This window comes from Taurulus bubalis, assembly GCF_910589615.1.
Source record: "Taurulus bubalis genome assembly, chromosome: 9".
Lineage (NCBI taxonomy): Eukaryota > Metazoa > Chordata > Actinopteri > Perciformes > Cottidae > Taurulus > Taurulus bubalis.
The window spans coordinates 10,530,534-10,554,852 of record NC_136597.1 but is presented as its reverse complement, the minus strand read 5'-3'; the positions used below and the strand labels follow the sequence as shown (position 1 = coordinate 10,554,852).

The window sequence follows — 24,319 nt, the reverse complement described above, 5'->3', positions numbered from 1 at the left end:
AAGCTAGTCTTAGCCTTCATCATGATATGAGCAAACAGAATCTGCGTATTTAACAACAAATAATCAGATATACTGTGAATGTGGTAGTGTGCAGTGCTTAAGTTAAATATTTACATACATTTTTAAATCATGTAATGAGGTTCTTAAAAAACGGTCTAAAGCAAACAGGCAATGTTGAAATGACTGCAGGTCTTTCTCTGATCCAGAGGGAAGGTGACTTACAAATTGCAAACCCTGGTATCTGGCGATGGGAAAATCTTTGACCACATATGTTGGAGAGTAGAGACATGCTGGAAGAACATTTTCCAGTCGGGAGGGGTCAATCAAAGGAGCTGAGGAGAAAGGAGAAAGAGAGAAGGAGAGGTGACTATTTGAGATAATTTACAAACAATTGTGTATACTGAATTCTGCTTTGTATAAACTTAAGAGTCAGAAAACTAGGAAATGATCAGGGCAACGGCAAAACGAGGAGCCAGCCAGACGAAATGACAAAAGTCTCAGTACAGCTAAACTGACAGCCAGAGAGACTGTGAGCCATACAGTCAATCAGTCAGATAGAGAAAATGACAGGCCAGAAAACCAGGATGAGGAAAGAAAAAAGGTGACAGCCTGAAACGATGACATTTAGATTTACTGCTGTAGAAGGTGTCCCTGGGGTCCGGCTTCAGCATATCCGCTCCGTGCCGCGTGAGGCTGCTTCCCCGAGCCTCCTCTGGGAGACGGATGTGACTGGCCAAGGTCTGGGGGATGTGGTCCACGCTGTTCATCTTCAGATTGGACTCGTCTGAAAAATACAGAGAGACAAAGAGTGAGGCAGAGACGATGTAGTATAGGGAAAGGGGACGATCTTTAGTTCACACCGTTATGTGAATGTTTGATTTAATGCTGAACAAATTTTACGTTAACTGTTGGAAGGATAATATCGCAATCACCATCAATTTTAACCGACCGTGAAAGGGTGAAGAACGTGGAGAAAAAAAGACAAAAGGTGAAGCGGAGAGGAAGGGAGCAAAGGGAATAGAGGAAGAGAGCAGAAACAGAAGCTGAAGTGAGAGGATCAGAAAGAGAAAAAAAAGTTGGAAGAAAACAAATACAGAGAAGAGTCATAATTATACCAATCGATAACAGAGAAGGAGGGGGGAGCATCTGTGATTAATGGCATGTCAGGAGCAAGGCCTGATGGGAGAAATGCTTTGGAATTAACGTGGTGGTCAGCATCATTTTTAGGGTGCAGTGTGCACATCCAGTTTGTGTGTCTCTCTGTGCACACGCTACACTGAGAAAGCCTCTTTTGTTTCTTCTAACAATAAGACATCTGCTGATCACATACCTGCTTTACAGTACACACAAGCTTTGCCAAGAATAACTAATTATCTACGTTACTGAAATCCTCCCAAGAAGCAAACAAACAAAGAAAACAACAGAACTCTTCTTCTCTTTCTTTTGATTCATTGCTATCATGTTGCACAGATGTAGTTGGGTTGTAATAAGCATTCTGTCTGTATGGCATAGATATTAAGACCTCATCCATGTGGTAATACAAAGCAAATATGGAAACCATTTAGAGTTTTGTGCTCATTTGATTTCCCTGGTCTCTGTAGAAAATCTGTATGTGTGTGTGATTAACAACTGATGTGCAGTATTTGGAGCTGCATTGAACTGCCCTGCAAATATACCACAAACAATTATATAATGACATACAGGGTGATTTTATTTGTACAAATTAATTGACTATGAAGACAGATGTTGAGAAAATCATTCAGATGAGATACTACATTCAGGAAATAATCAATTAAAAGATTTAAAAAAAAATTATTGCTAGTTTTCCAGAGACACGAGCAGAAAAAGTTAGTTCAGGATCACTAAATGTTTGTGCATGTACAGCATTGTAGTTTGCAACTTTCTCACTAGATTTAGCAACTTTTGGGACTTGTGCTGCTAGCTCCTGCTGCTAGCTACTTGCATGGAAAAATAATTGGCTGGTTGGATAATTACAAAAATCTAGCGTTCTACTATGCTACAACGCTAGCTTTAAGTGCTACAATTACTGAACTCACAATGACGTTAATTGAAAGCCAATCAGAGACCAAATTAAACTGGGAAAGCCTACACAAGGTTTCCCTGTGTCAAACGGGAATGTATACGAAACACTTTCTACAGTGAGAAAATGGGGAAAGGCAGTAGGACAGAAAGCATGACATAAAGGGAGGAGTATAGGGATGGATGGGTGGAGGGAGGCAGATGAGGACATGGTCGTGTTTCAGTCCAGCAGGTGACCTCATAAACTCTACAAGGCCTCCTTCTTCCCTGTCAAAGCCGGTCATACACAAGAAGGCACACATCCCCAGCAACCTGCAGCTTTGCCCAAAATGACAACTCCACACATCATTCTCTGTGCAGCTGGCATTTTCCCTTGCTAACGATGCTGAATCCCTGAGACACATTGCTATTCTTGGAGCTATAGAGGTTAGACTAGAGATCTACCTGGGAGCTTATGCTCTCATCTCAGCTATGAATGACGCCTATAGAGAGAAATACGGCATCTATTGCATTCTGTGTCTTCTCTTTGGCCCCACATAGAGAAGAAATGTAATACTCCCATGGGGACAATCTGCAGCTTCTCCTATATGAGAAGAAATAAATATGATACAAGACAAAATTATAATTTTAAGCCTTCATTGAGACTTAAATATGAGTTTGTTTAAAGGACAATAGAGAAGCACATCTTGATCCAAGAAGGCTACTGATCGATACCAGACAAGACTAATGAAGCGGATTTTTTGTGGCATCATTTCCTGTTTCAATTTGGCAAGCTCTGATCACAAAATAAAAATAGAAACGATAAAACTTTAAAGAGTCCCATGTGTATCTTAGCTGCAAACAACAAAACACTTGAAAGTCAATTAAATAAAAAAAAAATCATCATGGAATGTATTTTATGTCCAAGACAAGAAGCCTTTCATGCTTTCAGCATGGCAGCATTGCTCTTACCTGTGTACAGGGAGATGTAGGCTGAGTCTATCACTTCATATTTCAGACCAGGGAGGAACGGACGCCACTGTGTGTGAAAGCAGAGAGGGAGAGGAATTGGTGAGAGTAGAAAACTAAATGTCAACATGTGGAAAGTATAAGGTGAGCAGAAGGCATCCATCACTGTTTGCTGGCTAAACTGTCACACTCTCTGTGTTATTGATCTTAGCAGCATCACAGGATTGATCTAATGCTCGGTTTCTGTATAAACACACTTAGCCAGAGAGGGAAGAGGAAGCAGAAGAAAAAAAGTGTGGCACATGAGCAGAGAACAAGAAGCTGACGGAGAACCCCCCCCCCTCCCAAAAAAAAAAACATGAGAAAACAGACAGGAACAGAGCCGTGACAAGTAGGTGTGAAGAGGAAGATCTTGTAATGACCTGAAAAACAGAGAGACGCGTGGGGGGTTGGAAACAAAGAGAGAGAGCTACAATTCTTTTAAATAGATTTCACAATTACTACGTCACTTCTGGTTACCGAGGATATAATGACCGGAGACAGGTCATTTTCCAGCCCTTGGGTTAGCGTACAAATACAAGCAGCCTCCTTAAGCTTATGCAAATACCTCCAATTGTGTATGTAACACACACACACACACACACACACACGGTTTTAGATACTGCTGGTTATTGTATGCTACTCCTCCACACCTGACACATGAACACAGAGGCACACATACCCAAACAAGTGCTCCTATAAAAGAACAACACACAAGGACACGGGGCGACATCATGCTGAGCAGCAGCAGGGAGCAGCCCAACAGGCCACCCAAGGCTTCAGCATTGTGCCATTATTTCAGGGTGATTGTCCTCAAGGTCGAGGCAGACGGCTGTCAAAGCCGACTCTACAAACAGCAAAAACAAGTGGAAAGCACCTGGGAGTTGTAACTTGGTCTAGTTTCACTGACAGTCGAATCACACAGCATAGCGTGTCAGTGTTCAACTATTGAAAATCATACTTGAATATAAAAAAGCTGTTTTGTGAAAAAGTTAATTCTTGAAAATCTTATCTCAAGGTCTTCCTAGCTTTTTCTGGTGTCACGTGTGAAGGTCTTCTTCTGGTGCTTTGTAGTACAACAATATGGGCTGTGATTGACTGACTGCTTTGCTGCAAAATAAAAACAAGGTTCTATTTTCTGAAACAAAATCCAACTCAAAACAAAGCATGTATTTGTTTGTAAATTTTACTTTTAGCCGAGTCAATGACAGTTGATGTTTTGACTGTAAGTAGGGATGTAGGGAGAGGGTCAATGGCAGGGCCCCATATATTCTCAGATTGATTCCTACAAGGGAGATATTGACCTGGTGTGCATGTGCATCTTATGTGTACACATACACAACACATTTGTGTATGTGTGTAGTAAGTAAGGAAGGACATTTTGGCCAATCCTCACTAGGACAGACCTTCAACAGTCTGCTTTAGGGTTTTAATGTTCAGGGAATGCTTTATGTCAATGAATGTCCCCACAAAGATAGAAGTATGATGTTGTGTGTGTGTGTGTGTGTGTGTGTGTGTGTGTGTGTGTGTGTGTGTGGGTACCCTGTCTGCACGGGTGTGTGAAATAGTGTTGACAGGGTGCAGCAGGAAGAAGCAGAGGCCTGCTTGCCCCATAAGTTCAACAGAGAGGAAAGAAAATCAATATCCAAGGAAATGATAAAAAGTACCGATCGCAGAGCAAAATAGCAATGGGCCGCCAGCAGTGTTGTTTCATCACGTTTCGTCATTCCCGGACCACCCGGTGACATATGAGGTTTGGATATTGTTTTCATTCAGCTGGCCAAAGAGGGTGTTGCTCCAACTCACACAAAGAGTGTGTGGTTTGTTGTTTGAGTAGACATGCATGCACACACACACTGACAAGTTGTTTCCTTCAAAACAATCGACTACTCCAAAGCCTCAGGCGCCATGAATAGGTAATAACATAATTAAACTATCTTACCTTTTGTATTTAATGCATACAAATCAATTTAGATTTCAGGGCCAAAAGAAAGTCAACACTTCCAGTTAGTGGTCTCCCAGTCAGGTCCTAGACTTTCGAGGGAATTAAAGGAATGAAGGTGAATCGAATCAGACGGCTCAACCGGACAAAGGCCGTCCAGCTGTTGTCCATGTCCATTTGTTCAGTAGAGGACAGAGCGGTTGACTGTGTGCGTCCTATCAATTTTCTATCTCTTTCTCTGTGTCTCAATCACGGACACTTGGCCTAAGGCCCAAATTAGTAGAGTGGTAAACAGAGAAAAGTCTGTGGCAGTGTGGACAGCGGAACAAGACAAATGTTAACAAGCCTGACAACACCTGCCTGAGGGAAAAAGGCAGGAAGAGAGTGGCACTACACTGTTGTTATTTATTTATAGGTAGGTAGGCTCGTAAGGCATGGTCATTGAGAACAGGACCATCTTTACAGTTACATTGATTGTTCGAGGGCAGGATAGCCTGGAAATTGTAGTTATTAAGGCTACTTACTGCACCAAATGTTGGAGACTAAGATGGAAGGATATGACATGAAGGGTGGTTTAAAGTGATTCACTAGCGTAGCAAATGTGTATTATTCCAAGGCTGAAAATAGTTCTCAACAAATGCAGTATTTACTTCTCTAGCGTTTGCTAAAAGCTACAGTGCCCAGCTGTTTTGATCACTTAGTCTTAGTTCAAATTTAAACTATATATTTGTGACCAAACCCAAACAATTTGGATCTTCAATAAAACTGAATGGGACTGAGGGCCATAGACAGGGAAGCTGGAAAGTATTTAGAGACAAGATAATGCATTGCTGTTTTTATCCTTTTCATGTAATGTATTGACAATAACCAAAAAGCCTTATAATTCAAACATATATGTGATTTATAATAATAGTTGCTGACAGACATAAGATACAAATTATCCAAGCTGTTGAAGTTGAGTTGTGAAAAAAAGGATCTTGAGATGTCGGCCAAGGCAAGATCAGGGATGGATGAGGCAAATATTGCTTCAGGAAGGCTTGTTTGTTCTCAGAGTTGTGCTTTAGTCATGGGGAGCGGATGGAAAAAGAAAGAAAGAAGAAAGAAGACTCCAGTATACCACTGAGATAAAATGTCATAAGTTGAAAGTCCTGCAGAGTTTGACATGTATGGTTGACAAAATGTATTGTTGTAATCTTTCTGAAACACACTACATGTAGCAGTTTAAAAGAGTATACCTCTCAGCCAAGATGCAAAACAATCACGGGAAACAAGGAGAGTGGATGTTGTTACTGAGGAAAAGGGAAAGACACAAATCTCACTATTGCCAGAACAGTTAATATATCTTATAAGCTTTCCTTCAACCACCTAAATGGTGTGCTCTTTCATTTTGAGTTTGAATGCTCGGCCGTAGAAACGGTGGCTTAACTAAGTCTGGCATGTTGCCAACAAACCAATCATTATTTGGTGTAGTTGTGGTGCAAAAAAGGGCAAAGTGACAGCTCACAAGCTCATGGCAGCTCATATCAACAACCTTTGAGTGTTTTTTAGGGGAATGTGGCACAATTTATTCTATTTAAGTCCCCAGGACCTGTACGGAACGATTTGTGTGATGAGCAACCAGTAGCTGTCAGACATTTGTGAAATATGTTCTGTGCAATCTGACTCAGAGCTCTCATATCTGCTGTCATGGTAACACACATTAATTTAAGGAACACTTCCACATTATTGGAAATATGCGTGTTACCTTTCTTACCAAGAGTTGGATGAGAAGGTCGACTCCACTCTCATGCTTGTACGGTAAATATGAAGCAACGTCCAGCAGCCGGCTAGCTTAGCTTAGCATTAAGACTGGAAACAGGAGGACATAGCTATGCTGCTTTTGTCCAACGGTAATACAACCTGCCAACTAGCACCCTACAGCTCACTAATTAACATGTTATACACCTACAAACATGAGTTTTAATGGGTTTTGCATTGATGCTTAATGAATCTTATGTGTAATTTGATATGTGTGTTGTATGTTTTTTAATATTGCATTATAAATCTGATACCTGCAACTCTGCTTGGACTGTGTTTTTTACTCAACAGAGACAAACACAGTGTCGAGGCTGTGACTTTGAACGCAGCACTCTCACGTCGTGCTCTGAGAAAATGATTGCAGTCCTTTTGGGGCATGTTGACTTATTCTAGCCAAACAATGTTGAAAAGCAAATATTTTAAAAGATATTTTAAATGCTTTTATTTGATAAAACTGGCAATTCAACTCAGTGTTTATGACCTGATTTTAAATAATGATACATTTGTTTCTCAAGAATAGGGTTACGATATGTGAGATGACAAGCAATGACAAGAAAATGCTCCATTTACTGATGAGATGCAAGACAAGCTATGGAAAAAGCACCCTCACCAAAAACTACAGCAAGGAAACAAGAACATAAAGCTCATGACTGATTATGCTCTTATTCCAATTGACAGTTAAACCGAGCTAAACACTTCCATGCCTCTCTATTCCCTGTCACACTGACGTGAAAACAGTGGCGTGTTTTTCCATGTCATATCATGTCTCGCCTGGAGACGAAGGACCGATATTCAAAGAGAGATGAGGAGGTGGATACAGTGACGGGGTGTTTTATTTTCTATGTTGAATTATACATTAGCCATAGTCTCTCAGACCAGACATCTCAGAAAGACAAATGAGCCCAATATCCATAGCAATTACTGGCACGTCGTAGTGCGTGCGTTTACAGCGATGCCCTGTGTGCTGTGAGGGGGAACCGGTTAGTCACACTCACACTCTCACTAGATTCAAATCAAGTCAAACTTCCATGACATGAAGAATGTCCTTGCACACCTCTCAAAATTCCACTTGCTTGCTCTGCAGCCACAGACTTCGGTCAACATATTGCTTACTGGAAACAAGAGAACACAGGAATGATTAACATGATTGCACCGACGCAGCCAATGGCACATTAAAAAAACATCCAATGATAAAATACAACAGCAGAATGTAATCTACCACATTCAACATGACCTGAATACCCGAATAACACCAGTGTGTCTTTAAATACAAGTGGCTTCAAACACACATACAAACTGTAGTCTAGACCCACCAAACAGGGGAAGAAAGATTTTGGGGTAATTTCTTACCAGAAACACGACCTACTGAGAAACGGCCACCTGCTCAAGGATATTATAATTTATGTGAGATTCAGTTGGTAAAATACTGTAAGCACATGAAAGTTAATATGAAAACGACACAATGAGCAAGGTGGATGGGACACCATGTAGCTTCCTTTTTAATGTTTAAATGATATGCCGTGTGTGGGACGGTGCTCTTTGGGAAGTGCCTGATCAAATCTGCATGATGACAAGACAAAGTGTTGGAATGAAAGAAAGGAAGAGAGATGTGAGCATCCGCTCGACTAATGGCTTTAAATCCACGTAATCTTCAGCCAGTGGTTTTTACAAATGGATAAAACATGAATTAGAATAATTGAGTTATATGATGAGCACTTCCGATTGAGAAATGATGTCCATGTGTAACGAAAATATTTACTCGACACCTGGTGGTAAAATCATTGATCAGGACATTTATTCGTTGCAAGGAAGGAGCAGAGAAGAATTACACAACATCGTATGTGAATTGCGTATCCTGCACTGCTCTCTGAACGAGCAAAGAGTTACCTCTTAAATACATTAATCACACAGTCACAGAAGCTCTCATGACGTCTTTAAATTGGCTTTCATTGGCATGGTCATATGATACCAAGCGTATGTTCTCAAAACATAGACAAGTAGGCATCCACAGTCTCATGACTATCAGAAGGTCACTTGAAAAGCATACGTATGTTTTAACAGGAAAGTAGGTCAAATGAGAAGCCACAAGCCTTTACACAGTATATGATTAATAAACAGAACATATGATAATTAATATAACAGTGAGACAGAAATTGATGTTTTTTCTTCCAACAACATGTCTTGCACTTTTCATTCATTTTCATCCTCATAATGAGAGAGAGCCTGGGTGATCGCCATGCAATCATTACAGTCATACTGACTGGCATTGATGTCGCCCTCCCGCATGTTAATGATAAAGAGCGAAGTAAATGAGATAATAATTACATTAGAACAAATTAAAGTGGAACAAAAGATATGAAAACAAGCACAGTGAAAACCGAAAAGTAAATTGATACAAAAGACTCCATGCTGAACTAAAGTCAACCCTGAAAGGTGGGAAAGAGACTGAGAGGAAGCGGAATGATTTCCAAAGTAAAACGACACACACAATATACTCTACTAGCTGGTTTCAGGTCACATGGGCCACTGCTGATTTATATTGGCAGATGCTGAGAGGCCAGTGTGAGTATGGTTGTGCCTAAGGGAATGAGTCTGCGGAGGCCGGGGTAGATGGGTGCATATGCATGCATGGGTGTGTGTATTAATCGGTCGGCAGTTTGAGACTTGGTCTGGCAGAAGTGATAAAAACGTTGCCATTAAAATCCCACATTTAAATCCAACAGCCATGCCTCTCCATAAAGTTGCCATTACTAATTAAGGCGTGACTTTCTTCTCTTCTTTCTCCCACTCCCTCCACCTCTCAATCACACCGTTTAATGGCCAACGCTTTCCTTCATTCTGTCACAAGACCAAGCAAGAGACATTTTCCATTAGGCAAGTGGAAAGGTCCTGTGTGTCACTGACAAAGATCCAGATGACATTTAAGAATCTCACCAAGTCTTCTTTCAACTCATGTAATCCATTTAAAAAACAGTCATCACTCCAAAGAGTTTGTTTGAAATTAATTGAAGAGTGTTGAGCGCAGCAGTGGAAATGTTCAGTCAGATTGCAGATGTAGTAACGCGACCTACTCATTCTAACAACTCAACAATCTCCTCATGGGTTGGCCTGCTGTTCATACATACAAATGCAGTTCTTTCCACCCCCTTGAGAAAGGCACACTATTCCTAACCTGTCTCTTCCTGTCTCTAATGTTGTTTATGTTCCGCCTTCCTGCAGCCATTTCCACTAACTCCTTCACACGATAGAAAATAAAGGGACCAACACACAGAGAAAAGGGTTCTCTTTCTTATTTTCTTGCCAAAAGGTAACTTCTAGACTTGTGTGTTATCCGATATTTACACCCTCTTGTTTCTTTATAACAAGCGCTGCTAAACAAATACTTTCCCAGAGGAACAGCCCACCTTTGACCATGCAATCACAGCTTGGTGCAGAACACAGGAGAAAGAGCTGTGAATCCACGCTATCTGCTCTTTAACAAATGAGTGCCTGGGTTTCTGTGGATTTATGTGAGCCCTGGGCTTATGCTGTTGTGGGCTGGTCACGGTAAATCTGCTATTTTTGTCAAGGTGTGAAATGTATTCCGCTGCTAAATCACACACAGGGGACTTGCTAAGACAGCGCTGCGTACACACATGCACACATTCCCGCAGAGTATCTTGATTTGCTGCATGACTTTTATACGCTTCATTAAATCGTTTCTACTAGTACAAACCCACATTGATGGCCTCATGAGTAGTTGGCTGGGGGGATGGGGTGAAGGAGAGAGACAGAGATGTCCACATGACCTTGATTAGACATAATCACATGAACACTTTCTGGATGATTTGAATGAAATACCACGAGGCACAGAGAACAGGAATATATATCCTCGAGTGAACAGTATATATATATATATATATATATATATATATATATATATATATATATATATATATATATATATATATATACACACACATGTATATATATATATACATACACATGTATATATATGTATATATATATATGTATATATATATATATATATATATATATATGTATATATATATATACATACACATGTATATATATGTATATATATGTATATAAATATATATATATATATATATATATATATATATATTTCTGCAGACTCCTGTCCTATTTATTATTTCCCCCTTATTTCTGTCTCCTCCCTTTTTTTTTGACATCTGTGTCCATTCAGTCTCTGTCCTTAGATCAAACCAATAATCTGTGATTAAGAGACCAAAACCTTAAGTTTCAATGCCATAAATCTTTCTTAATTGCCTGTGCAAAAGCCAATTTATTTTTTGGGCACTTTTGGATTTGCCATGTGCGGGTCAACACTGTCCACCCGGGGACGATGTGGACAGCCATGTGTCTCCTCTGATACATATGGAGTCAAAACAGGAAAAGCCAAGCATTATAACAACGCAGGTCTGTGTTTTTGTGGGTATGTTGCTCCAGATATCTGTGAGAAGACTTAATATGATCCAGGATTTCAGGTTTAAATAACGTATCAATTGTGTATATATTTTAAAACTGCTCTCATCAATATTTTTATATTTAAACAGACTACGGTGTATGCTATGTGATATGGGTCAACTGGGGCGACAAACCCACTGAGAATTACACCATTCGCTTTACAATGAGCGGTGTAATGATACTACGCTGCTCGTAGATGACATGCTATGTTGTCGCAAAAGTTGAGCCAGCTTAAATGATTTTGCCAGAATATCCTGGGGCTGTGTGTCTGTATCCGCTAGCTCGTACATGTACACAGTCTCTTTTCAAAAGAACTTCCCATGTATTTACTTAGTCAACTAAATTACTTGGTTTGGCTTAGATCCTAAAATATCCTGGTTGGGGTTAAAATAAGTACATCTTTGTATAAACTGGCGTTGGAAAAGTACGCAATGTACCATGACTTGGTTTTACGCAGAACATGAACAGTGGTCTGCTGTATTTGTTTGACCCATCCAACCTCCCCTCCCACCTGCCCTGAGCGGATTTTTTTGCTCGACCATCTAATACTGACCACGGACGAAGCGGCAGGTTGGGAGTGTGACTGGGTTGGAACACATCATCTAGCCCCGGGACCCCCTCCTCCCCACTGGCACCAGATTAACCAGTAGAATTCACCAGTCCGGCAGGAACATAAACATGTTATTGGATTGTAGCCTATCTCACCAACTCAGTCCATTTGCCCGATACAGAGACTCTCCAAGTCAAGTTTAATTTGTTTGTCACTGGGATGCTGCTGTCACAGGCTTTAATGTATTAGTCACACTTGCACATCATCAGCTGAATATTCATAACACACCCACACCAACGACCCACAGCTTCCCACAGCAACAAAATAATACTTGGGAGACCTGCCACCAACAGCACATTTCATTACAGTCTGTGTGAAAACCTTGACATAGGTATAGCTGACTGTGCCATAAAATCACCAGATTCACTATTACCGAGCCAGATTGGGGACCCAAGTGTCAGTATGGCACCACTGTAAAGTAGATGCATCTCTCTCACAGAAAAGAGTGCAGCAGTGCTGGAAAGCTGTGGCCAAGACTAAGGAGTGGCTTGTGGAAACACGGTGGGCAAAAAGAAAAGAAAAATATGACAGGACAGTTTAGAATATAAATATCCAGGAAGAAACTAACAAGAGCTAATAGGAAGACATACATGTGGTAGAGGAGAGTAGCCAGGGGCAATCACACAGAGTTTGCAAGGGATAAAGATAGACTGAGAAAGAAGTAAAAAATCATTAACCATCAGGGTGCAAAAATGACACTGAAGTTTTGTGAAAGAAGAGAGCAGCTCCAGCTCTGCTGATGATGATGGTCACCATGATGGCAATAACCCAGGGCTTGTTCAGAGATTCATTCCACACACACACACACACACACACACACACACACACACACACACACACACACACACACACACACACACACGTGATCTCTTTTTTTCCATCTACCCTCCCACTCAAAGTACACGCTCACACAAGGCGTGTGGGCTCTCGTTTGAAACTTCATCTCAGAATTAAGCCCCACTCATCTCTGAGCTTTGCCTGAGGTGCAGAACACCACTACTGAGCGAGGAATGGTGCAGTGGAGAGTCAAAGCGAACGGGAGGGAACATGGAAAGTTAGAGGGGAAGAACAAAAAGTACAGAACAAAGATACAGACCGAGGGAAAACCAATGAGAAGTGTAGCGGGAGAGTGAGACGGAGGAGGAAAGTAATGACAGAAGGAGGAATAGGATAGTAGTTGCTCCCTGCTCGGAGGGGTAGCCAGCGTGACAACAAGGAGGTCATTCTCATGGCATGCAGTTGTGATCACATGAGACCATGGGAAAAGGAGCACAACGCTAAGTAATGTACAGCAAAGGAGGGAGAGATCTTTCCACTTCAAACGCTCCCTTTCATTTGTCACCAGCCACCACTCTGACTCGGTTAAACACAGGTTACAAGTTAAGAGTGGGCTAGAGTGCAATGACGGCGAGGGATAAGACGTGTAGACAGAGAGGTTGAGTAGAGGAAGTGAGCTCATGCGATTAGATTTCTCCACTTACCCCAACCTCCACGTGATCCGAGCCCTTGTCATCCTGCTTGTGCAGGATCTCAAAGTAGTATCGTCTGGACGAGATTAGGCTGAGGGGAGAGAGAGCTATTGTTAGATTTTTGACGCTGATGAAAAAATAATAATCTATCTTCTATAATAAGCCACTGCAGCTCCTTCCACCTTTGGATCTGTTATGTGTCGAGACCGACCAGAAATACAACTGTGAGCAACTTTGTGTCACCAAAAACTAAAGCTATCACAGGGTTTAATGAGACTGCAGTGAAGCAAAGTAAACCGTTTGACTTTAACAGCACAGAATAGTCATAAAAACATATAGCAACTGGACCTGAGAATAGACAGGTTAATCAGCCGAGAGTATAAATCTGTGCTACAGGCAAGATGGCAAAAGAGACGTCTGTGAGCCAGGATATTATCAGCCTCGGGTCCTGAATAAAACACTCCTTCTGAGATGGTGAGGAAGAAAATCGATGCTCCACATAAATCAACATTTTACACTTACACAGGCTCCAGTATTTTTCTGGATCTCCTGCTTGGACTGAGTAAAGATTTGATTTGAAGTTTTACTGCACATGTTATTCCCTGTACTGATGAAACACACACACACACACACACACACACACACACACACACACACACACACACACACTTTCTTATCAAAAACACAGCTCGGATGATACGCCAGCATCTGCTGCTGAATGAGTGACACCCGAGCACTGGTCCTCACATCATTAGATCTTCAAACATATTTTAATACACAGACACATTGTTGGGCGGTGCATGAAATCATGTTTTTGCATGTATTCATATATACTACACATCTACAGTGCATGAATGCCCTTTTTTTAATATAAATGTGCCTTAAATGCATAGACATGCTCATCTTTGATGGATTGCATAGCATGCATCTTGGATAATCTAATTCCTATAAACAAGCTCATGTTGATTCCGTTTGTCTGGTGATTTGTAAAACATTTGCTACTCTGAACTTTGGAGTTATTTGGCTCCTCCATTTTCATGGAGATTCAATACGCTATGCGATGGTTTTCTCTGTTTTGCTGCTCATTTTCTTTCTGTCTTTGTTTCGGTTTCCTTTTCTCTCTCTCTGATGGCCTGGTTTCTCTCTCCTGTCTCCCGTTTGTCTCCTGAAACAAACAAAAGCTCATCTTCTTTGATGAAGTCTTTGTTTTGAATAGAAAATAGCCCCACAAAAAACGGAGATAACATGAAACAGTGAGAAGCAAGCAAACAGATACACTTTTGCTGCATGAAGTTATCCTTGTTCTCGAGTAATGTGCATGTTCACAAGTTAAAAAGATGAAATATTCTATAAAATGACAAAAGTGTCAAAAGTTCCCAGAGCCCAAGGTGACATTTTAAAGTTGCTTGTTTTGCGCAACCAGCGGTTCAAAACTCAAAAGAGACAAGCAGAAAAATGGTCACATTGAGAAGTCAGAGCCGGAGTATTTCCGCTTGATAAATGACAGACTGATTGTTTCAGCACTATCAGACATACAAGCCTGGTCTTTCACAATAAAGATTGGCAACATACAGTTATAGTGTAGACTTATTGGCAGCGTGTGTGTGTTTTTGTTCCTGATGTGGCTGACCGAGTTGAAAGGGAAGGACAAAGGCTCAAGGGGTTACGGTTGCGTGTTGCTCCATGCACAAACGCCAGCGTATCATCCGGCTGCCCAGTGTTCTGTAACCAATAAATCATTGCAGGTGCAGGAGAGCAGTGACAGTGTGCTAAGGTCACTCTCATGAATAGGCAACGTCCCTCTGTGCAGCTGCTGAAACGGCACTCAGCGAACCTAAGTGCCTCTTTCAGCTCCTGGCACCCAACATGCCCTTTCCCAAATGATTCAAACATAACGCCATGCCATGACTTTAAGCGAAGCCACACTTTAAAAAAATAGAAGAGAAAATAACGTGTTACTTTATTCGCCTCAGACAGAATAATCAAAGAGTCATTAGATTAGATTAGATCAGATGAAAATGCAATGACTACAATGATTTTGTGGGGAAATTGAGTAATCATCTTAAACAGAGAACTGAGGGCAGAATTGTGTCTGTAGTGTAATATAAAGTAATTTATAATATGGGCACATTACTGTCAGAAAAAACACAACTGGTTCCCAAAAAGCATTTATGGAGAATTGAATCTCACTCCCTCTATTCTAGCAAATTAAATTTCAAGTTGGCGTGTCTTTTTACATCCTGAATTCAAAATGATATTTTTTGGAGGCCTTCGTTTATTGAGTTCCTGCCCCTGAGCAGACGACTGTAGATGGGTTTTTAGGGATATTGCTACATTTCCTGACCCTTCATTAGTCTGTTTCTGCCCATAATCTGAGTCCATCTGGGGGATAATCTAATGTTAGAGCTGAGAGTAGGCAGTCTGCCGCCACAGTGTCAGGCTAATACATAACCACAGACAAGGAGGACACTTAACATGAATAGCAATTGTACCTTCTCCCTGCCACTCTCAGAAACCCCCAAAACACATCACTTCAAACACCCAACCTGTGCAATATTATTACACTGTTAAAAATAGTTATTTATCCTGCCTGTATGTATGTGTGTGTATATATATATATATATATATATATATATATATATATATATATATATATATATATATATATATATTACTTGTTTTTGATTTTTACTATGTCTCTTGTGTGCACTTTAGCCAGTTTGCTGATGTAATCCTGTAAATTTCTATATCTAATCTAATCTTTAAAAAAAGAAGACAACACACCCAAAAGCACCTGAACCTCAGCAGTGACAGCAGCCGCTCAGCCAAGAGAAACCCGTTTACCTGCTCCAAGATTCCAGATAAGACAATGTACCCATTCACACACACGACGCAAAATAGTCAGCCTCTCAACAGATGGAGACAAACAAAAAGATTATATCACAATTCATAAAATAGCTTTGTGGCTGAGCAGCATTGCCATTCACACTTTTTACATAGAACGGCGAGGTGGAAGAAAGGCACCTTGAACAGGCTGTGTGAAAGCTACTGAGAGACAGAGACTGAGAAACAGATGCAGACAGCAGAGCATTACGTCCTATTCACACAGGTATCTATCGTTTAGCTACATCCTTTACATATTCTCTTTGTGAGTTTAAGTAATTTGTATGCCAATTCAAAAGCAATTTCATTTAGCAATTTAGTTTCTCTGTGAAGGTGAGATGTTTGTTAATTTCTTGTCTGCAGTTGTCTACTGAAAGGTATTTCCTTTTCTTAGTATTTTTCATTATCTATGTCTTTTTTTTTTTAATTGGACGTGAATAAGTCCGAAATATTTGTCATGAAGGTCCAAATGAAGACGTGATCAGAGACAAATGAGAAAGATGTGAATGCTGTTATTTGAAAGAAAGACAATAGTGAAACAAAAAAAATGTCTAAATCTCTATCGAAAGGTATTACACGAAACTGAAAGACCGGAGATAAAGTACAGAGGTGTTGCCTGAGTCGATGTGTATGTGGGTGCACTGGTCACACCTGTCTCCCTGTGATGGATGACGAGGCGAGCTACGGTTGAAAGAGAAAAATAGGAAGGAGAAGCGATAAATAGCAATGAAGAGCAGAAACAGAGAGGAATATATAAATGCTTTATTTATCTTAAAAGGAAAAATATATTACAATGACTATCCCTGAGATGGGATTTCATATAGAATGCCACGCCATAAGAGGAAAAAAACATAAAAAAGCAAGTGAAGGGCAAATGAGAGATGGAAGAGGAAAGAATAGCTATTAGCGTGTGACTCAGAGGATGAGTAGAGGACACAAAACAAGAGTCTAATTGCCTGACTAATTGGAGTCTTTGTTTCCAGTTTCCCTTCATTGGGCTGAACGGATAGAGTCAGACAAAGGAGCTCGACTGGGCTGGATAACACAAGACGGGACTGTTGGAGCGACACAATATTCAGAGAGAATCATCCAAAGTATGAAATATTTATTTGGCAAGAACATCCATTGGTGCACAACATCCTGAGGACCGTCAGACAGATTGAACACACATTCACACACACACCCTCTGTGTAACTAACCTGGCTTGTAGTGAGCAGAGAAACAGTATATTTTCTGCCCTTGGTAAATACCAGCCCTCTTTCTTTTACGTCCCCTTCATCTCATCTATCTGCCTGCCGGCTACAGCAATTTCCTGATTCTACTTTTCCAGTATCTCCTCTCTTTTTCCAACTCAATTTCTCATTTATGCTATCTGACTGTCACCCTGTCTCTCTCTCTTGCCAGATTCCTCCCTCTCCAATACCCACAGGTGGCCCTTTAAATAAAAGACTGTGCTCGGCGAGTGCTCTCCTCTCAACTACATTAATGATACCAGTGTTTAGAGCTGCCCCAAGGAGACGCACAAACTTCACTTTTCTCCCCTCGCGCTCACTCCCCTCTTCACTCCATTTCTCATGCATTCCTCTAATCCATCAGAGAGCTATCACGCTGCTCTTCCCTGCAGCCTCAATAAATCCTCTTTCTTCCATCCCCCTCCCTTCGCTTCGTCCCCCTCTCCTCTCCTTCATCCCCATCTCCTTCCCCCCTCCTCTCCTGTATCTTGTCCGTTGCTTCTACCCGACGCTTCTCTTCTCTGCTATCTAACGCGTCCAATTCTCCCATATGTAATTATCTAATATAGCGTTACAGCATTATCTTCTTCAATGCTTTTTCTTTTCTACGCCTCCACTTCCTCACTTTCTCACTTTGATTTTGTATTAACACTCCTTCTCCTCTGCTACTGGCCTGAATGCGCAGATATGTGAAGAAATGACACAAAACAATAAATCGGTGACTAGCAATGCCTTGCTCTCCTGGGGTTTGTGTATTTGTGCCACGCTGAGAAGCATATGCTCTTTTCTTCACAGCAAAGTGCAATTACAAGTATTACATTTCATCAAGGTCAAACAATTCATGTACAGGAGACATGTAAGAGATACACAATTATACAGCCTATTAGCAAGTTGGAAGGATTTGCCGAGGCTAACAACATTTTTATAATGTTAACAAATCGCATTATGCAATCAAAACCAAAGAAAAAATGGATCGAACTAACGTAGCATACTAAAGTAGGTACCGAAGTATAATCTGTGTATCCAAAGCCTGATGAAGCCTATTCGTCTACGCTACAGAGCTCCAATATATTGTCTAAAACACACACCAATAAACCACACTGCTGCAATGGCTGGAATATTTCATCATTACGATAAACACGGGATCTGTAGTTTATTTTAGTCCAATCCAACACACAGCGGTGCTATAAACACTCACAAGTGTAAATAAACTATGTACTTTATTTGGATATGCACAAAAACACAGATCCCAGTTGTTTAAAGCATTGACTAGGCCTTTCAAAAAAGAAAGAAAAAAAAACTATAGGCCAGTGAAGAACCTTTCTTTAAGATTGATGTATTCCGCAGTGATGGGTGTGTGTAGCCCCAAGACCATTCATTACTTTGTTGGAAGACAAGAGTGTTTACAGCTGTTTCGAACCGCCACTCTAAGGCAGGGTGAGAAGACGAGATAATTGTTTAAATATGGCGATAATGTTGCTCTGTTTCCTGGAAGGCATTTATAGTGTTGCACTCGGCTGTACACACTGACACAAACAGAATTAGATGAAAAATAAGAGCTTTAGAGCGAAGTACAAACCCTGCTACTTCCTCACCTCCGCACACATGGCAAGTGTGGGCATGTGTTGGGCATGGATTGTGTGGGCATTGTAGGTTTTGGAAAGTTACAGAAATTGACGGATGCAGCCCCCTGCCCCAACACTGACGATGAAGATATTCAGACTCGGTTGGACCATTCGACAAGCACTTTGGGTGGAGCTTCCTGACACTTGTCCATGGTTTTCATGGGGTTTGTTGAAAATGAGAAAAATATAGAATAATGCAAGCCTTATCTTTTCAACTCCTGTCTAGGCGTGTGCGTGTGTGTGTGTAAACACGTGCCCATGGCGTTGTCTGCTTTCGTGCCTAACTACTGATCTCTTTTTATGATATCTCAATACTTGTCACTTTCCAAATAGCTTAAATATCCGTTCCGCAGCTGCTCAGAATCTAATTCCTGTGTTTCCTCAGGCTGAGCTGACCCTCCGTCATCATTACTGTCTCTAACCACGTTTGGCCAGAAGCAGCCCTGTGTTACCGTTCGGTGGTACTCGCGCCTTACTGCCAATCCGATGTCCGCTACAACAGTCTTTCACATCTCAAGAGATGTGTATCAACCGCTCAAAGACATTCTGATTAAACATAAGCCAACGCACACACGGACACAGAGGGACGCACACACTCAAACATAGATTTGTGCCTCAGCAGGCTCCCATCACTCATAGAAACAGATGGTAAAGTAAGGGCCTGAGGGAAGAAAGTGGTACAGAGAAATCTTTGCAGCTTGCTGGCAAACAGCTTCAGTCTAATTCAACTGCTACGGTGTAGCAACCAATTACCTTGAGCGGAGAGATGTTGACATTAAGGTTGGTACTCGCACTCAAACACAAATCACGGAGATGTGTGCACACAAGAATAAATATACAGAAGTTCACTCACATCTAAATGTATATATACATAAATATGAGACAGTGCAGGTGCAATATTCAGCTCCCATCCTCGCTCAATCAGTATTCCTATGATGCCATGAGCACAAGTACTATACTTTTCTCTCTTTAAGTGCTTGAGTGTCCACGCCAGCTAATAGCAAGCAGTGCTTAAATGATTCAATTATAGATACTGAGAGATCCCTTAGTGAAATAGCTGGTCATTTGCCACTGAGTTTCCCTCATTGTTGAAGGAAAAGCAACGGTTAACTCCCGACTTCCAACTATTATCGGCCTTTGGAGGTTTTGTGGTATGTCAAGCGTATGGGAAACAAATGGGAGCGTTTGCTGCGTGTTAAAAGCACGAGAATGAAAGAGAAAGAAAGAGCAGGAATGAAAACGGGGAGTGTTAAGAGAAGCAGGAAAAGGCCTAAAAAGTAAGAAGGCACACACATACTTGCACATAGAAAAGGAAGAACACACATCAACGCCCACATGTCTGTGGAGGATCCAACGTAAATGTCATTCCCAGCAGTTTGTGGACAGAAAGCTGTTCCTTCAAAATGCCAGCTGCGGCAGCCCAGAAAACCTTGGAATCCTCTTCTGACTTCACCTCCTCACCACGCCTCTGTCAAAAGGTCAGCAGCAGCCATTTTGAATTTCAATCATTACACCTAAAAAAGGTGAAAATCTCGACAGACCATTACTCTAATGTTTGGAAACGTATCCACAGAAGCACATGCAGGTGAATCGAAAAACACACAGAACGCGTTTAATTTACGCTGTTTTGTCTTATGGCATTTTTGGGAACTCTCACCTTATTCTCGCCTCATTAAGCGCCAATATCTTTCAAACAATAGTCCCTCCAATCGTTCGTACTTTCAAACACATCCCAGTCTGAGCTGCTCAAAAGGTTGTGAAATACTTGACGCCAGGCTCGCCGTCAGATTTAGCTCAGTATGCAACTCGGCACAGTTCAGTTTATAGAATTTTAGCAAATGTCAATCTCCCCGCAGATGTCTATATAGCTCGAGGCTCAGAGAGCGGAGGTAGTGTTGACAGGGTTATCTTGGTTCCTCATCGGACTACTTCACTGTCACTCATCAAGCTGTTGTGACAGCGCCTAGCAGACACTGCCAAACTATTACTTCACAGGTATGAGCAGAGGTGGAGACAAACAAAAAGAAGCACTTTCAACTTGACACGGGTATTATTTTAAATGTCAGGTTGTGGGTGCCATCAGAAAGAAGAAGCATTTTGGTACTTCTAACTTTGATTCAGTCTAGTTTGAGTATTGGTTTCACCTTGTAAGCCTCTGTGTGTCATCATGGCGAAATGTGGTCCTGGAGAACTGGCATCGCGGTCAGTGTGATGCCAGTATCTAGTTTAAGGCTTGTTTTTCAGAATGTTGTCCAATCAACGATCATTTTCATTTCCAATTCACTCATGACACATTTCCAATAGCAGAAAGAGCAGCAATCATATCATTTCAGAAGCTGGACAGGTACTTGTTTTGTATTTGCACTTAAAAATGGTAATCAATTATAAAAATTGGGTCTATCAACCCAAATAAGCAAGTCACTGGGGATATAAGTAGTTAGTTTTTATGGTAGTACATTTAATTTGACGATATTATCGCATGAATCCCCACATTGATCCGTTTCAGTGTCATGTAGCCTCAAAAGATAGAAAGAAACTGATACAGCAAGAGGGACAAATGTTCTTCCATCCTCAAGTTGTGTTCAGCTAACTTTAGAATTTGAACACACACACACACACAATAGTGTGAGTCATTGCCTGCAGGTGGCCATAGCCAGGTGGTGTGGACGGCGACCAGATCTCCCAAACAGGTGTACTGATCCTACTTTCCTGTCCATCCCATCTATTTAAATTGCCACCATAGGACAAACTTTCACACACCACGGTTGCAGCCCACTAGTGGAGCTCCATTTCTGTCCGTTTTTGAACAGCGTGGGTCTCCCTCCGCGCGCTGTTTGCACAACAGCATATGCACACTTCTGAAAGCCCTTTCCCTCTTCTACCTCATCTGCTTTTATAGCTTTAAATTCCCTCCCCAAATGTAAATGCCATTCTGTCGTTGGAGAGAGAGAAGGCCATAAAAAGTGAGTGAGTGAGAGACAGAGATAGAATGAGGGGCTGATGGGGAAAATGTGGTATAATTTGTATATATATATACAGTGTTTATGTGTGTGTGGTTTCAGTAGCGATCGATTGCATTGTGTGGAGAACTCCAACAGGCGAGAGAAGTGTTTCAAGTGAACCCCTCAACAACAATATGTTTCATTCCCTGACACTATGATTCAACCCTGCAGCAGCCATTAGTCACTGTTCACTCAGCTCTACGACAGTCGGCTGTACAGCTCCAATGAACCGAGACGAATAAGTAACCCCAGTCCAAAGCGCGAGAAAAGAAAGAAGGTTACAATAAAACACACACAAAAAAAACAGGGTCTCTACAACCTTGCTAAAGTGGGAGTGTCTGCTGTGTTTCATTCTGCTCTGTGTTCAATTACATTTTGTAATTCAACTCTATTCTTTTATGCTCAAATTTTACTTTAGTCGCATTTCATCCTGGGCTCAATATGACAATAACTAGGAACAGCAGCATATACATTGTGAAAGCTGTTTTAAATTGCAGATTTGTGGTAGAATGGAGTCTGAAAATAGACTCAAATGGCCCTGAACTTACTTTCATCATAACATATTGCCAACGGTTAGATGTAGCCTCGTACGTAATAACAAATCATTTTCACAGTGGCTTTCCATCCAATAGTCAAGAAACATCAAATTTGTTTGGTTCAATGTATTTCTTTATTTTATCAGCTATACAAATGTTTTAAATTACCAGGTGATACAATCTAATAACTGATTATTATTGCTGTACACATAACTTTTTTTTCTTTTTGAAAATTATATCTTGTTCTGTTCTGCCCTGCTAATTTGCTCATTTCAATTCTATCCCATCTAATTTGAGGAATTCATTTTTATGAATGCACGGCGATTAATCCTGCTGCACACACAATTTGCCACGCTCAGGAGCATATCAGCTTTGCTATAAACAGGTTGAGTGTAATGGCGTGTGATGTCGCACAGTGCAGCAGAGGGAACATGCGGATGACAAATAAACTGCCTTTGCTGCGGGATGTTTCAATAAAGTCATCAGATGCAGAGAGGAATTTAAAATGTCACGGTCTTCCACAGACAAATGCACATTAATGCACAGATGTGTGTATTTGCTTGCACGCAAAAAAACAAAACATGTTCTCTCCTGCACGCCCACACAGCAACATCAAACTAGATTTAGCCTATTTATCTTCACCGAGACTTTTGTGAAATGACACTGGAATCATGAAGCACTTTACACAGGTTAGAAAATATAAAAAATATGTTGAGAGAAGGTCGTGTGTGTGTGTGTGATACATCACTGTTGTATTAGATCTCAGTGGGGTAGAGAGAGCACACAGCGGAGGCATGTTCTTTGCAACAGTTCTCCTTGAGTGGTCCATTTTATTACTGACAGCATGGCCAAACTATAGGAAGCTATTCTGCAGCGTATATAGAGATGTAAAGTACGTGCATAAAGCCATGTGCAGACACACACACACACACACACACACACACACACACACACACACACACACACACACACACACACACACTTTTACATTAGTTAAAGTAACAATTCCATAGTGTAAAAATACAGTATTACAGGTAAACTGTATTACTGCATAAAGTAAATAATTTTATTTGGATATGATTATTGATGCATTAATGTTGCAACTGATAAAGGCTAGTTTAAATTACTATATATGCTGCCAAGTGACTCGTGAGTCCTATCTAAAAGGTATGATAATACATCATCATCATCAATTATTTCTGATTATCATTCATAAAAATTCAAAGTAACTAGAAATTAAAGGTATCAAATAAATGTAATGGAGTAAAGAGTACAATATTGGCCTCTAAAGTGTAGTGGTATAAAGTAGTGGACACTCAAGTAAAGTACAATTACATCACAATTTAACTTCCATACAGTACTTTAGTGAATGTAGTTCGTTACTTTCCACCACTAATTCCTCCACTGAAGTTTTTTTTGTAATGTTCGTGTCATATTCTGGCTGCACTCTTGGTTGCTTTGTTCGTGTTATTGTCGGAGAACACAAGACGCTTGTCAGACAGGAGGAGAAAACAGAAAAATACTCCCAGCAGCCTCCTCCTCATCATCGCTCTTCTTCTTCTACTTAATCTTTAGTCATCTCTCTTTGCTTACTCGTAGCCTGGTTTGCCTTCTGTGCTAACCAGGCCGAGCTAATCCTACGCACAGACAAACACAAATACCCGCCAACAAGTCCTGGTCTGCTTCAGTCCCTTCTGGCATTGATGGA

General features: G+C 40.9%; 1 protein-coding gene across 1 annotated transcript in view; it reads right to left on the bottom strand.

The window, feature by feature from the left end:
• Positions 1-24,319, bottom strand: part of b4galnt4a (beta-1,4-N-acetyl-galactosaminyl transferase 4a) — a gene marked incomplete at its 3' end in the record, with an annotated part of 125,543 nt that overhangs the window by 6,114 nt on the left and 95,110 nt on the right. Inside the window, exons 8-11 of the mRNA XM_079223866.1 lie at positions 13,346-13,424; positions 2,992-3,058; positions 635-784; positions 223-332 (exon numbers count right to left, since the gene is read on the bottom strand). Coding sequence (XP_079079992.1) covers positions 223-332; positions 635-784; positions 2,992-3,058; positions 13,346-13,424 — 406 coding nt within the window. The remainder of the gene's footprint in view (positions 1-222; positions 333-634; positions 785-2,991; positions 3,059-13,345; positions 13,425-24,319) is intronic.